This window comes from Arachis hypogaea, chromosome 13 (assembly GCF_003086295.3).
Source record: "Arachis hypogaea cultivar Tifrunner chromosome 13, arahy.Tifrunner.gnm2.J5K5, whole genome shotgun sequence".
Lineage (NCBI taxonomy): Eukaryota > Viridiplantae > Streptophyta > Magnoliopsida > Fabales > Fabaceae > Arachis > Arachis hypogaea.
The window spans coordinates 4851837-4866895 of record NC_092048.1 but is presented as its reverse complement, the minus strand read 5'-3'; the positions used below and the strand labels follow the sequence as shown (position 1 = coordinate 4866895).

At 28.3% G+C, this 15059-nt stretch overlaps 3 protein-coding genes across 3 annotated transcripts; 2 read left to right on the top strand and 1 right to left on the bottom strand.

Annotated features, from left to right (window-relative positions):
- Nucleotides 1-538: 538 nt before the first annotated feature.
- LOC112735711 (uncharacterized protein C24B11.05) lies at nucleotides 539-5527 on the top strand. The gene is made up of 8 exons (XM_025785227.3): nucleotides 539-738; nucleotides 824-889; nucleotides 974-1074; nucleotides 1160-1197; nucleotides 1298-1388; nucleotides 2389-2709; nucleotides 3106-3171; nucleotides 5211-5527. The coding sequence occupies exons 1-8, from the start codon at nucleotides 669-671 to the stop codon at nucleotides 5307-5309; spliced, it is 852 nt and encodes a 283-aa protein (XP_025641012.1). The 5' UTR covers nucleotides 539-668; the 3' UTR covers nucleotides 5310-5527.
- Nucleotides 5528-8825: 3298 nt separating this feature from the next.
- On the top strand, nucleotides 8826-11344 carry LOC112736651 (uncharacterized protein C24B11.05). Its single transcript, XM_025786194.3, has 9 exons — nucleotides 8826-8991; nucleotides 9417-9505; nucleotides 9610-9675; nucleotides 9772-9869; nucleotides 9978-10015; nucleotides 10118-10205; nucleotides 10319-10618; nucleotides 10745-10810; nucleotides 11016-11344. Exons 2-9 carry the CDS (start codon nucleotides 9445-9447, stop codon nucleotides 11163-11165), a joined length of 867 nt encoding a protein of 288 aa, XP_025641979.1. The 5' UTR covers nucleotides 8826-8991; nucleotides 9417-9444; the 3' UTR covers nucleotides 11166-11344.
- Nucleotides 11345-11404: 60 nt separating this feature from the next.
- Nucleotides 11405-13866, bottom strand: LOC112736650 (uncharacterized). Its single transcript, XM_025786192.2, has 9 exons — nucleotides 13667-13866; nucleotides 13379-13495; nucleotides 13165-13189; nucleotides 13022-13054; nucleotides 12798-12919; nucleotides 12485-12615; nucleotides 12149-12384; nucleotides 11735-11967; nucleotides 11405-11650 (listed from the first exon to the last, which is right to left on the bottom strand). The coding sequence occupies exons 1-9, from the start codon at nucleotides 13682-13684 to the stop codon at nucleotides 11546-11548; spliced, it is 1020 nt and encodes a 339-aa protein (XP_025641977.1). The 5' UTR covers nucleotides 13685-13866; the 3' UTR covers nucleotides 11405-11545.
- Nucleotides 13867-15059: the final 1193 nt, after the last annotated feature.

The window sequence follows — 15059 nt, the reverse complement described above, 5'->3', positions numbered from 1 at the left end:
TAATGCAAAGTGAGGGACTAATTTGATGCATCTACAATGATGACATAATGAACATGTGGACGAATACTGTTGCGACACATGGCACAAATGGACACGTGGCCAAATAACATTGTGACACGTGGCACAACCGCATGCCACGTGTCACTAGTCACCACATCATCATATCATTACACGTGGCCAAATTATGGAGTGACACGTGTCACTTACAGTCCACGTCATCAAGCCATGCATCACGTAATTAATGGAAAATAAGTCAGGAACTAATATGGTGCACTTTTCTCAATATCAGGAATGTATTTGGTGCAATTGAAATCTCAAGGACGATTTTAGTGCACGACACCAATCTGAAGGACTATTTTGGAATTTAACTCGTTACTAGTAGTGTACTCTTATGGTAAACATAAAATCTGAAAAAGTATATATCATATCTAAGTATTAATTGCGTCAAACAATGTATTAATTATGGTTTGACTGAAAAAGTTGTCTCGTTCTTATGCTGTAATTTCTCTAATTCATTTTTCATTTTCCGTCAAAAGTTTGTTAGAGACTCAACCCACAAAAGTGAGGAGAATCTTCTACTTCAATTTTCCACAAGGTTTTTTCTTTTTACGTTTAGTTTTGTTTACTTTAATTTGTATACAAAGTAGGCCAACTTAATTCAGGTGCCAATGGAAGAAAATAATGGACATGATCAGTTCCATGAAGCTTCAAAGGCTAAGTACGATTGTCTTTTGTTTGGTAAGGCCTTAAATTCATCACAATTCACACCAATAATGCTGCATTTCTGTCCAATTTATATGTTAATTTTGCCATGATTTTTCAGATCTTGATGACACCCTTTATCCTTTTAGTTCTGGTATGACAGTCCAGATCGGAGAAAAAGTTATAGGTAATGAACTTGTTACATATTGAAGATTTATTTAATAATATGAACTCATGCTTTTAATTAAATGTTGAATGAATTTCACAACAGAGTATGTGGTACAAAAGATTGGTATAGAAGATGTGGCTAAGGTCCGTGAATTGTGCCTTGCGTTATATAAGACTTATGGAACAGTATTGGCTGGTTTCAAGGTATAGTCCAGATATTATTGCATTTTATCTGTCTAAAGTCTAAACCATTAATGAACTAATTTTTTTTTTCTTTTCTCTTTGCTAGGCATTTGGACATGATTTTGACAATGAAGAGTTTAATAGGTGATTATTGATTTGATTTTCCAATTTATATATTTCACTATTTGGCAAATTCTATCGTTAATCATCATCAATGTGAATATGTTATTTTGTGTTTGAACAGTTTTGTACATGAGGCATTGCCATATGATGATGTACTGAAACCAGACCCTATTCTAAAGGACATTTTACAAAACCTGCCTCTCAGAAAGATTGTAAGTTTCTCCATTATTTTATTTGGACCACAAAGCTTGCACAAATTAATTTTAAAATGGAACCGAAGATGAAATACGTGAATATGGAATTTTTGTTTTCTATGGAGAGACTGAAGCATGTTTCTCCCAAGATGCTAGCTAGATACTTGAATCCAAGGATCAACTCAACATGTAAAATCATATATCTCGCAATTTGCAAAAAGTTAATTCATGAGAATGAATCATTTCAATTTTTTTTAATTGTTTTGTCAAATATCATTTCTTAGTTTTTTTTTTTTTTTGAGTGAAATTAAGAAAAAACATATGAGAAACAAAATTAAATAATAAAAAATTACAATTGAAAAAAAAAATTGAAAAGATCTATTTTGTAGAATCTATCATTTCAGTTTACAAAAAATATGTTTTCAGAGACTGCAAACTCTTTTTTTCACAAACTGCTAGGAAAAAACTTTTTTCACAAATTACCAAAAACTTAAAATAAACCTTCTTATTGGGAGAAGCCTATCACTATATATTTCTGCATTTCACTCACAGATCCCATTTTAAGGCATTACACCAAAACTATACCCATATACGAAATTTCAGCCACAAAACTTCTCCATTTGTTTTTAAATAGTTTAATTATTCTGTTAATCTTTATAGTTTTACCAAATTTTTAATTAAGATCCTATATTTTTTTTAATTAATTTTTTATATTATTTTTAATTTTATAATTAGGTCATTTTCATGTCAAAAACATTAAAATTAACAGAATATTTCTCTCAAAATCTATACGGTCAAATATCAAATTAGGTTTTTAATTATGAATACCTTTAATTTGCGATGAAATATTATGTTAATTTTAACGTTTTTGATATAAAAAGGACCTAATTACAAAATTAAAAACTGAATTAAAAAAAAAGTATAAAGACCTAATTAAAAATTTGGTAAAACTATAGAGACCAATAGCGTAATTAAACTCTTTTTAATTTATTTATCCTTTTTTATTTTTTGGTTTTAGATTTTTACGAACGCAGACAATGCTCATGCCGTTAGAGTGCTTAAAAGGCTTGGACTAGAGGACTGCTTTGAGAGAATCATAGACTTTGACACTTTGAATTCCTCTAATAATAACATGGATCCTGCTCATGATTACCAACATGGCATTGATGCTGAATCAAAGCCAGTTAGCGCAAGAATATGTGAGATTTATGAGTATATGAAAAACCCTGATTCTTCTTATATAGACATGGTGCTTCCTAGGACCCCGGTTGTCTGCAAGCCCTTTGAATATGCATTTCAAAAGCTTTTCAAGATTGCTAATATTGACCCTCAAAGAACAGTAAGCACTCTAATCCACTAATAATTCCTTACATTTTATTTAATTCACTTTTTGCTATGTCAGTGTTAGTTGCTGTTTTATTTTGGGAGAATATACAATGCATGCATGTTATTGATGAATATTAAATTATCATAGTAGGGTGGTTTAATTTTTTACATAAAAATGTTTTCAGGTGAAAAAATACTTAAGATGTGAGTTACGTATTATTTCATACAATTTAGTTAACTATATTAAATTCTCTAACAGTTTTTACCAATTATGTCAATTTAATCACTTTATTATTATTATTATTATTATTATTATTATTATTATTATTATTGTTATAATTTGTGATAGATGATGAGATTGGTGATTTACATGTTTTTTTTTTTTTTTTTGTTAATTTGGTATTTGCAGCTGTTCTTTGATGATAGTATCCGCAACTTACTGATGGCCAAAAGCTTTGGCATTCACACTGTCGCAGTAAGTACAATTTCATTAATTATTTGCTACTTAGGATATATATTTGGTCTATGAATGAATTTTATTTATAATTAAACTTAATTGTATAATAAATTAATTCATATAATCTTTCATTTTATTGGGTTTGACAACGGGATGAAACTCGTTGAACCAGCCTGCATAAACTAAACTAAAAATTTAAAACTATTATAATTAAAAAATGTGTCTAATCCGCACTATTTAATATGCCGGTTTTGGCGGAACCGAGATAGATTTGTCTTTTTTTTTATAACTGAAAATATTTTAAGTTATAATTTAGATTATGTTTTATGTTTGATTGATTAGAAATTTAAAAATATTTAATTATATATTTTGAATAATGTTTATTTTATTTTTTATAAATTAATTTTATTATTTTGTTTTAAAAAATTTAGTTAATAATTATATTTATTATATATTTAAAATTATAAATTTATTAAAAATAATTGTAAAATTATATATATTATTTAATATTTAATAATTTATTAACAAAAAAATAATAAAATAATAAAAAAAAGAATTGGCAAAGTTAGTTGGTGAACCCAACATTAAATGAGAACAAAAAAAAAAAATTCGGAATCGACAGGGTGGCCAGCCCGCCATTCCCGTTTGCCACGTTTGCCCCCAACCAACATTGCCTTAATTATAAATTTATTAAATACGCCATTAGTCTATGCATCTTTCTATCAACCTACTTTCCTTTTTCTTCCTCCAAATCTATATATGTCCATTGACATTTAATGTTATTTATGATAATGTTCATAAGAGAGAAAAGGTTACTTTTTTTCTGCTAAATTTCAAGTGCTCTTTTTAGTGTATTAGGGCAGTAAATAAGCATAGGCCAATTCTATGGTGTCTATCACTTTGGTGTCGAAATTGCCGAATTTACCTTGTATGGTAAGTTTTAAATATTAAAAAATTATTTATTTTTATATTTTTTTAATTTAAATATTAATTTTTATCTTCTTTTAGTAAGTTAGGCAAATATTGATAGGCACCATAGAATGCACCATAAGCATATATCTTGCGAAAAAGTCACACTCAATCATCCGGTCAAAAAATAAGAAAATAATTTTACCACTCCTTAGAATACTAATGCAATTCACACGCAAAATATTTTTATTATTTTTCTTAAAATACCTCCTTTTACTCTTCAATTCTACTTTATAAAAAATAACTAAAATACTCCTAATATATATATAATTTTAAAAAATTCTAAATTCTAACACTATGACGACAAAGAAAAAAAAATGGTTAGAATTTAGAGTTGTTAAAATTATATAATAATAATAATAATAATAATAATTTAATTATTTTTTATAAAAAATATTAATTATTTAAACTGATTCAAGGTGTAATTTATTAATTTTTTGACCAAATTAATTTATCTGATTTAATTTTAATAAAAATAATACGATTTAATAATTATATGTATTAAATTTTAATTATTAAAAAATATCTTTAAAAAAATATTTTAAATATTTTTATACGAGTGGCTTCTTAGTATATATTAAAACAAAATTGAAGAGAAAGAAAATTAATATACTTGATAAAATACAATAACGTGGATCACATTTCTAATTAATTAATGCAGATGGAAGGTAAAAATTTACATGTAATTATTTTTATGTGAAGTTGATAATTAAAAATTATTAAATAATAATTTAATTAAATTTATTAAATCATCTAATAATTTTTAACTATTAACTTTATATGAAGACAATTGTATTTAAATGTTCAACCGAATAAAATTATATCCACATGAATCATGCATGTGGGTATTTGCATCTGTATATTTGCATTTGTTTGATAAATAAAAAATAAAAATAAAAATATACTTTCCGTTAAGTATTAATATTAAAATATACGATAATATAAAAAAATCAATTTATCTTATATAATATTCATTAAATTTAAATAAAGTAAATTTTAATTGTTTTTTATTTTTATTTTTTATATGAAACATTTCTGCAAAATATATTGCAACCAAAGTGCTGAAAGTATCCACATGGATGATGCAGGTGGGTACTTGCATTGAAACTGCAGGAGTAGATCATTCAATGAAGAGCATCCATGATATCAGGAACGCATTTCCAGAGCTCTGGAAACAACGCCCATGAAAACTTTTCTTTGGAATTATTTACATGCAAATTAAACGTAATATCTCATCAAATTTGATAAGGAAGTGTATGATTACAGGACGGATCTACATGCACTTGTGTGGGACAATTGCCCCCATTAAATTTAGGAAAATAAATAATCACTATGTATGATTATCTTCATATTTAAAAAAATTAATTTATGAAATAATAATAATAATAATAATATTTATTTAGTATCTCACAAATATATTATATTCTTAGTATCAACTCTTGTCTATATATAGCTTAATAGCTTATGAAGTTAATCAAGGAGTAGATTTTAATATATAAAAGTTGAGAAAGTATAGGGAGTCAATGACCTAAATGAAAGTTTAGAAAGTATTAGAGATATGATTATTAGTGTTACATTATCTTATCAGATTACGCTTTTGGGATTAGTGGTTTCAGGATATAGTATTAGAGTTGTAGATCCGGAAGGTTAAGAGTTCAAACCTTGGTGAACCCAAAATTAGTTTTTTATAACATGAGATGTTTATTATCCCTGGTATCCGGATGGTTATTCTGGATAGTATAGGTGGTATCCGAATGGTTATTACGCGGCGTCATTGGTGACCACAAAAACGAGTGTGTGTGTATATATAATTTGAAATAATTTCATCACATGCTTTGAAATTTAGGGTCTAATTAATAGTTTAAGATTATTATTATTAATAGAAAATTTAAAATTTTATTATTTTTTATAAAAGTCATTTAATTAATAATTTTAATATTTTTTTTAGAAGACATATTAACTAATAAACTCTAAAAATTATTTAAAAAAATTAATTTAAATATGTGTAATATTACTTTAGATAAAAAGACTATTATTCTTTTTGTCCTGCATTATTCGTGTATATCTTTAGTGATAATTGATTCAGCATTGCACTAATGATACAATAATTAAAGTGATAATTGGAACTTGATTCTCTTTATAATAAATTCCATATAATGTTGACATAAACAGTGCCAGGCGCATCACACAGATAAATAAATGAAAATAAATCCAATTAAGAAACCTATGTTTACATTGGCATGCTTCAGTTTCTTTTTTTTAAAAAAAAAAGTCTAGTGAACCAGCAACTTTATTAAATTCTGGTCAGTATGTAACTAGTAAAAAAAAAATGAATAATTCTATATCATTAGATAAAATCTCATACTATTAAAAACATCATTAATAACTATTTGATTACTACAAATCACAAATGTTACTGCCCCTAACTAGGGGTGGCAAGCGGGGAAGCCCGCCCCGCCCCGCCCCGCCCCGCCAGAAGCTCGCCATTTGGCGGGCTGGCCCGCCCCGCCCCGCCTAGTGAGGCGGTCCCAGAATCCTAGCCCGCCCCGCCTAACGGCGGGTTGGCGGGCCGGCGGGCTAAGCCCGCCAAATATCCTCTTTTTTTTTTTATACTTTTAACTATTAAATAATATATATAAAGATATAAAAAAATCTCTTTTGTTTTTTACTTTTAACTATTATAATTTCTAAAAGTATAAACAAATTATAATTTTTGTATTCACAAACATTAAAGTCTTTGTAATTATAAATATTGTTTCCAAAGCAAAATAAACATAATCCAAAATATAATTAACAATATTGTCTCTAAAACAAAACAAACATAATCTAAAACACCCAATTTTCATCTTCATTCTCTTGTAAGTTGGGTTGGGGAAGTTGGGTTTTGGTAAAAAAAATTATAAAAATACCCCTTGCTAAAAAAAGACTAAGCCCGGCGGGGAAGCCCGCCCCGCCCCGCCAAAACCCGCCAAAACCAGCGGTTTAAGCGGGCTTTTGCTATTTGGCGGTCCCAATTTTCCAACCCGACCCGCCTTTTTTGGCGGGTTACGCGGGCCGGCCCGGCGGGTTTAGGCCCGTTTGCCACCCCTACCCCTAACACTCCTCTTTATCAGAATCCAAATGCGAACCGCGAAGTATAAAATTATTTGAGCAGAAGAAAGAAGACACGGTCGTTGGTTGTTGTAACTGTTATATGGGAGACTTGGAGATGAAGAAAATAACTTGTCAAGATGTAAGAAACACCACGTGGTACAAGTCAGAAAGATAAAGCTCAACCAAATTGTAGGGAAGAAAAAGGAAAAAAAAAAAAAATGCATGCATGATTATATGATAATTACTCACGTAGATATATTTTTATGCATGTAAAAAAAACAATTAAAAGTTATTAAATAATTTAACATATATAACTAAATTATTTAATATAATATATATTGATATTTAAAATATCCTTTTTTTACATAGAAATATTTTCATTTGAATAATCATTTTGCTATATATAAAGAAATAGAGTTAAACAAGGGTGGAATTGAATGATATTACAACAATAATTTTTTGAAAAGATTTTTTGTTATTTCAACTTTTAAGATTTTTTAATCGGATGTTAAATATTTTTAGGTGACTACTTTAAATTTTTCTTTATGTGAAAATAATATATGAAAATTATAAAATAACTTAACATATTTAACTAAATTAGTATTTAATAATTTTTATCTATTATTTTTACATAGGAACATATTCATATATATGAGTATCTATCATATTTTTATATTTATTTTTGTAATCTATTCTCATATTGTTAACTAGTATAAGGTTAAATGCATGTAGTTCATTCCACCTATATATGAAGCATTTTTCTATCTATATATTAAAAATCACCACTATATATTTTAAAATATATATATATATATATATATATATATATTATCTAATTTATTTTTAGTATATATTTTATATTTTAATATTTATTTTATGTTAATAGTTAATTTATTAATTAATTTTTAGTATACACTTCGGATTCCTGTTTTTAATTTATAAGCAAACATTCAAGACCCTTGTCTCTCTATTTTCATGATTTATATATATATATATAAAAAAAACAGCCCAATATTGAATTATTTATTTTTTGAGACATAGTTCAAAATAATATTATTTTTGTGAAAAAGATTAATATATTCCAAAAGTGAATAATTAATAATTATTTTTTTCGTTTAATTTTAATATATTAATAATATAAAATATTTTACACGATGATTCAATCACATTTTTTTTGAATTATCATTCAAATAATTTATATAAAAAATAAATTAAATATACGTATAAAATTATTTTACAACGACAGTATATAAAATTATATTTTTAAAGAAAACTACGAAATTTTTTTGTTATAATAGATAGTAGTGAATCAATAGATATATTTATTAAAATAAATATAAAAATAAAAAATAAATTAGTTGAGATAATATGAGGTTTATAACTTAAATAAGATATTTAAGTTTATATTTTTAAAATAATAAAATAATATTTTTTTATAAATTATATATAATAAATAGTATTGTAGAAAAAAAGTTGGACACGAATTCATACTAGGTTCGAATTAAATATTTAATCCCTAATTTTATTTTTAATTAGATTTTGACATTCAACAAGCCATTCCAAACGTCGTCGTTTCTAGAAGAGTAAAGAGTGACCAACAATCGCTTTCTACGAACGCGATTCTCCAAGAATCTGTTTCATATTTTCAACGGCGCACTGTTCAGTGATTCTTCTCTCTATTTAAAGTTTCAACCTTCCCCTTCTCACTTCAATTCTCCATTTTCACTTCTCTCTCATTTTTCTCCCCTGCGGAAATCAAATTCATCATTTTTCCCTGTAAGTTTTCCATTATTGGATCTGCATTTCTTCCACACCCCACTTACTCTACTTTGTAAAAACAGTAGAAACTTTTTCCCGTTTTAACTGTTACTTTTTTCGGATAGTGACTTCGGCTTTTGGGTATATGTCAATTTTCCCTCTTCTGTAATGGGTTTCGGCTTATGCTTAACAGAGTTCTTTTTGGATTGAGATCGTCTAAAGTGGGAATTAATTAGCAACTACCCACGTTAGATGATCCAAATCCTTGTTTCTGTGCAAAGCTTTTAGTTATCAATTGTTTATTTGTTTATGAAGTTGTTAGTTTTTGGTATGGAAATTCATATAGGTACTCCAAGTTGATATATATATATATATATATTTTTTAATCTGAAGGGTTCTATTGTTAAAATGCTCTTATTTATTTATATTTATTTTACAATTAGGCATATCAAACTGAACTCTTAAGTCAAAATGGAAAATGGACATCAGTTCCAGGAGGTTTCAAAGGCAAAATATGACTGTCTTTTATTTGGTAAGCCTTTTAAGGATCACTGCTGAATTTTCCTTTTGTTTTCTTACTTGCATCATTCATGATGCTGTCTTATATATAACTTGCTTTGGTTTGATGATTTGCAGATCTTGATGACACCCTTTATCCTTACAGTTCTGGGTTGTCGGCTCAGACAGCAAAGAACATTGAAGGTACCGGGTTGTTTGACATATTTGGTTTTGTTTGTGTGTGTGTAAAAAAGGACCTGTTTTTGAATCTGAAAGTGTTATTATGCTTGCATTGCTCAGAGTATATGCTACAAAAGCTTGGTATGGAGCCTGCTGAACTCCCTGAAGTGAACCAATCATTATATAAGATTTATGGGACAACAATGGCTGGTCTGAGGGTATGATTTAATCAACCTTATATTTGATCTATTTAATTAAATATACTTTTACAGTTGTTGATTAATGAACAAGTCATTTCCCTTTTGTCTACTATTATATCCTTCCAGGCAATTGGCTATGACTTTGACTATGGTGACTTTCATAGGTAATACACATATTTGTTTGTCCATTTTATTGTTCTTCACATTCATTTTAATCAAGTTGAATTATTTTAAATAGGTATCTAAAACAATTTTGTGTTGTACAGATTTGTTCACGGGGGATTGCCATATCACTTGCTGAAAACAGATCCAGTTCTAAGGGGTATTTTGCAAAGCCTCCCTATTAGGAAAGTGGTAAGGTCCTCTCTATTTTTCAATATACTATTGTGAAAGTAATATCTGATTATAAGAGGAGATATCTAGTTATAGATAATGATGATGAAGTTTTCTTTGTTTACCCTTTTCAGATTTTTACAAATGCAGACCATAGTCATGCAGTTCGGGCACTCCAAAGGCTTGGACTTGAAGATTGCTTTGAAAGAATCATAAGCTTTGATACTCTGAATCCCTCCAACAAGATCAATACACTTGATGTTAAAAATGGCAGCGAATCCAAACCAGTTTCCACTGGAATTTTCGATTTCTACGAGTACGTGCGCCACCCAGGCCCTGACGTGAAACTTCCAAAGACCCCAGTTGTTTGCAAACCCTTTGAAGATGCATTTGAGAAGGTTTTTGAGATAGCTAGTATTGACCCTAAGAGAACAGTAAGATTACCGATTCTTCCCTTACTAGTGTAGCCTTAATTTGAAACTCATCCTGTTTTGAAAGCCGTCACTTCTAAATAGCATGCTTCTTATACAACTCTCCTTGGTAACATTTTCTCTTTTCAGTTGTTCTTTGATGATAGTACCCGCAATTTACTAACAGCCAAACGCGTAGGCCTCCACACAGTTGTGGTAAAGACTCCTTTCCCAACTACTTTACTGATGAATGAACCTAATTGGTCGTAAAAACGGATGGAATTGCATTTTCACATTTTATTGTCGTTAGTTTTACATGTTGATTAGTGGAATGGACCAGAGTGTTGTTTTAATTGACATTCAATATTTAGTGCACTGAATTAGCATCTAATGGTTCATTTGAAATGCCGCCTGAATGCAGGTGGGTACTTCCGTTCGAACTACAGGAATTGATCATGCTTTGGAAAGCATCCATAATATCAGGGAGGCATTTCCAGAACTCTGGGAAGCCAGCGAAAAGCATGAAATTGTCAAATATAAGGTTGCAATTGAGACATCAGTGATAGCTTAGTCTAGAATACAAGTTTAGTGCCTTGTTTTGTGTAGGCGCCTGTCTCATCAATGTAATTGTTATTTGAATTTTTATTAAATATGAATATTTTGTTCAGTACTAGAGAGGTTTCTATCATTGCAATTTTAAGCACATGTTTACATGTTATTGCCAATAATCCAAACTGTAGTTTATTACAAGTGAGAATTTCAGATTTCTTAATAACGAATGAATATTGTAAAGTGAATATCAGAGAATCCTTGTCAAGAAAGGAATGAATATATTTCTTGTTAGGTTTCAGCAAAAAAAAATAAAATAAAAAACCATTGGACTAATAATGTTACTGTTACACGGTAAATTAAAATTAAACTCCAGACACAGAAAAAGGCCTAACAAAAGAATCAACTTCTTAGCGAATACTTTTTTCCTGTGAAAGCTTGAAACTTTGGTTCTTGTGGCTTCTGGGTTATTTTTGCCTTGTCTTGATTAGTGGATTTCTGAGAGGCCTAACATGGAAAAACAAATGGTGAATATTAACAAGATTTACTAACTCATAAGATTTATTATACACAGATAAGACTCACACTCACCTTGTGTGGTCTTGACCCAAAGAGAAGCTTCCCAGAAGTTGTAGATGAAACATTATTCGACGAAGACTTGGAATCAGAACTCTTGTGTTCATCGTCACCTTGCTGTTTTGCCATACAAGAGAAAGAAGAAGCTTGTTTATCTGATGGTGTGGATGGCTTACCATCTAAACGCCTTGCAGAACCAGAGAATGGTGCAAACTCTCCGATCTTTGTTAGAATGTCAGTGTCATCAGCTGAAAGTGCACAACATAGACTAAACTCAAAAGCTTGTCTTGAAATTTTACACTAGACCAAACCATTCATGTAAAAAGAAAACAAAAGTAAACTCATTTACACATTACTTGATTGAATAACAATGTAAAACTCTTTTACGCTCGCATGACGTAGAAAACAAATAAAAAAAATAATCACAACCTTCTTGCTGTTGCTGTTGTTTCCTGTCAGATGAAGTAGATGGCAACTGTTTCTTAACTTCTTCTTTATAATCAAGAGGTGGGGCAAAATCAACTTCGCAGTCTGTTTCAATGAGGCTGATAGCATAAGATGGCTTAGTTTCAATCACATCAATGTAGTACTCTTTGTTGTTGTATGGAATCATTATTGTGTCCCCAGTTGTTACACATGAAAAACTCCTCAGATTAATCTCCAGCCTAAATATGATAGAAAAGAAAGAAAAATATCATTGAACTATTATTATGTGAAACATGTAAAAATTGTCTAAGATTCAATTAGATCAGGTATTCCATATACATTGCTTTTATATTTGAGAGATCCATGAAATTCTTTGTGTGAGGCTGCAGCTTGAGGTATGTTCCTTTTACAAGTGTGGTGCTTTTCAGAAGCACAAGATCTGCATCTTCCAGCTGCATATTTTTCATCATCTGATAACAACAAATGTAGCAAAAAACAGCACAAATTGTAAATGAAAAAGAGTTCAATTTCAATGTACTGTCAACATAACAAGAGAAACTATTTGTATTTATAATACAATATTTGATCAGATGTTTACGGATAATGGCATAAAGAGATTAATATGAACAAATAACAAAAGACAATCACATACCCAACTCGGTACACAAATTTTTCCCTCTTCAGCAGTGAATTCTAGGACTCCACAGTGAGAAAATTTTCTATTAGAAGGATGTCTCATTTCAAATAACATAGGGTATTCCACTCCAGCATACACTGTAATGATTACAAATTATATGAATAAGCTTATTAATCTAGTTCATAGGTGACAAAAGATTGAATCAAATTACTGAAATCACAGATATATATTTCACTCACAAAGTTTATTAAGTGCTGAAGGGGGCATGATAACTGGTGGCAAAAAGAATACACATTAGCATTTACAGGCATAAAAAAAAAGTATCAGAATCTCATAACTACTTCGTATCAATCAACAAAACTTAACATGTTGGTATACATACTCTTATTGCCCGATTCCAAATTTAACTGCAAAAGAAAAAAAAAAAAAGGGCCATAATCAGTTTAAGATTTGTAGTAAATAAATACACAAATATTCAAAATTTAGTAAAATTATAAAACTAACAGAATAATTAAACTTTTTAAATATTACTAAAATTGTTTAACCATCTTAGTCATAGACAATTAAACACTGAAGACTCCGTCTTTGTATAATACCTTTTCAGTGGAAGAAACAGGGTGACAGTGGTAATAATTTTTAAAAGCATAATAATCCTCCTCATCATGACTCAAGTAGACTTCTTCATCTTCATCGCTGCCGATGTAGTAATCACCCTGCAAAACCATTTAAAAAATAAATAAACAAAAACAGTGATTAATTACCACGCACGAAACGATCGAAACACCAATTAACACAAGTTCTATTAAAGCTTTTATTTTTAGTTACAAATCCAAACAAGGCTAAGGATTCTAAAATAGCTCATAAGTTATAACTCGTTAACGTACCATGCCAAATTGGTCCATTGGTATTTGATAATGCACGAGATGATCGATATGAAACTGTGAACCCAAAGGAATCCTACTGAAAGCAATTAAAGAGTCGGGCTTGGATTAATGGATTCACCGGGTTTAGTAATGCCTAGAACAGAGGCGGGGAAAACTATTAACACACCACTATTCTTAATCGAAATATTGAAAGAGTAGATAAAGAGTGTAAAGATAAAGAACGATTTATTATGTATTTTTTGATTGATTGAATTATGAGAGTAAAGTTAAATATATATAGAGTATTGCTTACGAAAGATAAAAGTAAAGATAAGATAAAAAGGTAATAAAAAAATAAAGATAAAATGATAAAGGCTAAAATTATAATTCTGTTAGGTTAAATTTACATTAACAAACAAATCAGTCAATCACATTTAAAAACAAATTCAATCCAAATCACAAAAGATAAATTGAATTAAAAAAATAAATTCAAATTGATATGATACAAATCACAATCTTTTGAATAAAATTAGATTAGATTAAAAAAATCAAACCAATTTCATTTAAATCTTAACAAATTATATTAATTTTATTTTTTAATCAATTCAAATCGTATTACAAATATAATCTTAAGAAAACATATATAAATAAAGAATCAATTTATTTAAAGAAAATTCTATAAATGGTGGTTCAATATTTTTTAAATATTTTTATCGCATTTTAATTGTAACGGCTTTTGACTATGTTCTAACTTCTAAGTTTTAACAATCACACTACACTCACATGCTATATATTTAAGTCTTGCTCCCAACGAGACTTGAATTCATATATGTGATTTATTGTTCATTGAAATGCTACTATAGCAAAAATCAATCGTTAAGAACTTGTTTAGATGTTATTAAGTTGTTAAAAAAATAATTTTTTTTTTATTTTTTAATATATTTGAAAAAAATTTAGTCATAAAAATAAAAGTATTAAAAAAATTAAAAAAATATATTTAAAAAGTTACAATTTACTTTTTTTTTAAAAATTACTTAAAAAAATTATTTGTAACATAAATAAAGAAGTACTTTTATATTATTGTATTCAAACATAATTGTTAGATAAAAATATATTTTTATATAAAATATTCAAATATAAAATTATATTTATTTTTTTTAAAAGATCTTTTAAAATAAGATCACTTAAAAAAAATATCTTTTTGTAAAAACTCATCAAAATAAGTCTTAAATTAATCATTATGTATTTATATATAAATAATATATTATTAACCTCATTTTCAAAATATATATTATTTTCTAACTTCTAACATGTATTTAATATAAATAATTAATTTAGTGATTATTTTTTGTGTCCATGATTGATTATTTATATTTATATATTAGTCACTCATTATAAAAAGACGATCATGGCC

Excerpts from the sequence above, each read along its gene's own strand:
- LOC112735711 (XM_025785227.3), top strand. The coding sequence starts at position 669 with ATGGAAGAAAATAATGGACATGATCAGTTCCATGAAGCTTCAAAGGCT. Across the intron at positions 1,198-1,297 it reads GACAATGAAGAGTTTAATAG|TTTTGTACATGAGGCATTGC; the intron begins GTGATTATTGAT and ends GTGTTTGAACAG. Across the intron at positions 2,710-3,105 it reads ATATTGACCCTCAAAGAACA|CTGTTCTTTGATGATAGTAT; the intron begins GTAAGCACTCTA and ends TGGTATTTGCAG.
- LOC112736651 (XM_025786194.3), top strand. The coding sequence starts at position 9,445 with ATGGAAAATGGACATCAGTTCCAGGAGGTTTCAAAGGCAAAATATGAC. Across the intron at positions 9,676-9,771 it reads GACAGCAAAGAACATTGAAG|AGTATATGCTACAAAAGCTT; the intron begins GTACCGGGTTGT and ends TGCATTGCTCAG. Across the intron at positions 10,206-10,318 it reads GCCTCCCTATTAGGAAAGTG|ATTTTTACAAATGCAGACCA; the intron begins GTAAGGTCCTCT and ends TACCCTTTTCAG.
- LOC112736650 (XM_025786192.2), bottom strand. Across the intron at positions 13,190-13,378 it reads CTGTTTCTTCCACTGAAAAG|TTAAATTTGGAATCGGGCAA; the intron begins GTATTATACAAA and ends TTTCTTTTGCAG. Across the intron at positions 11,968-12,148 it reads ACAACAGCAACAGCAAGAAG|CTGATGACACTGACATTCTA; the intron begins GTTGTGATTATT and ends GTGCACTTTCAG.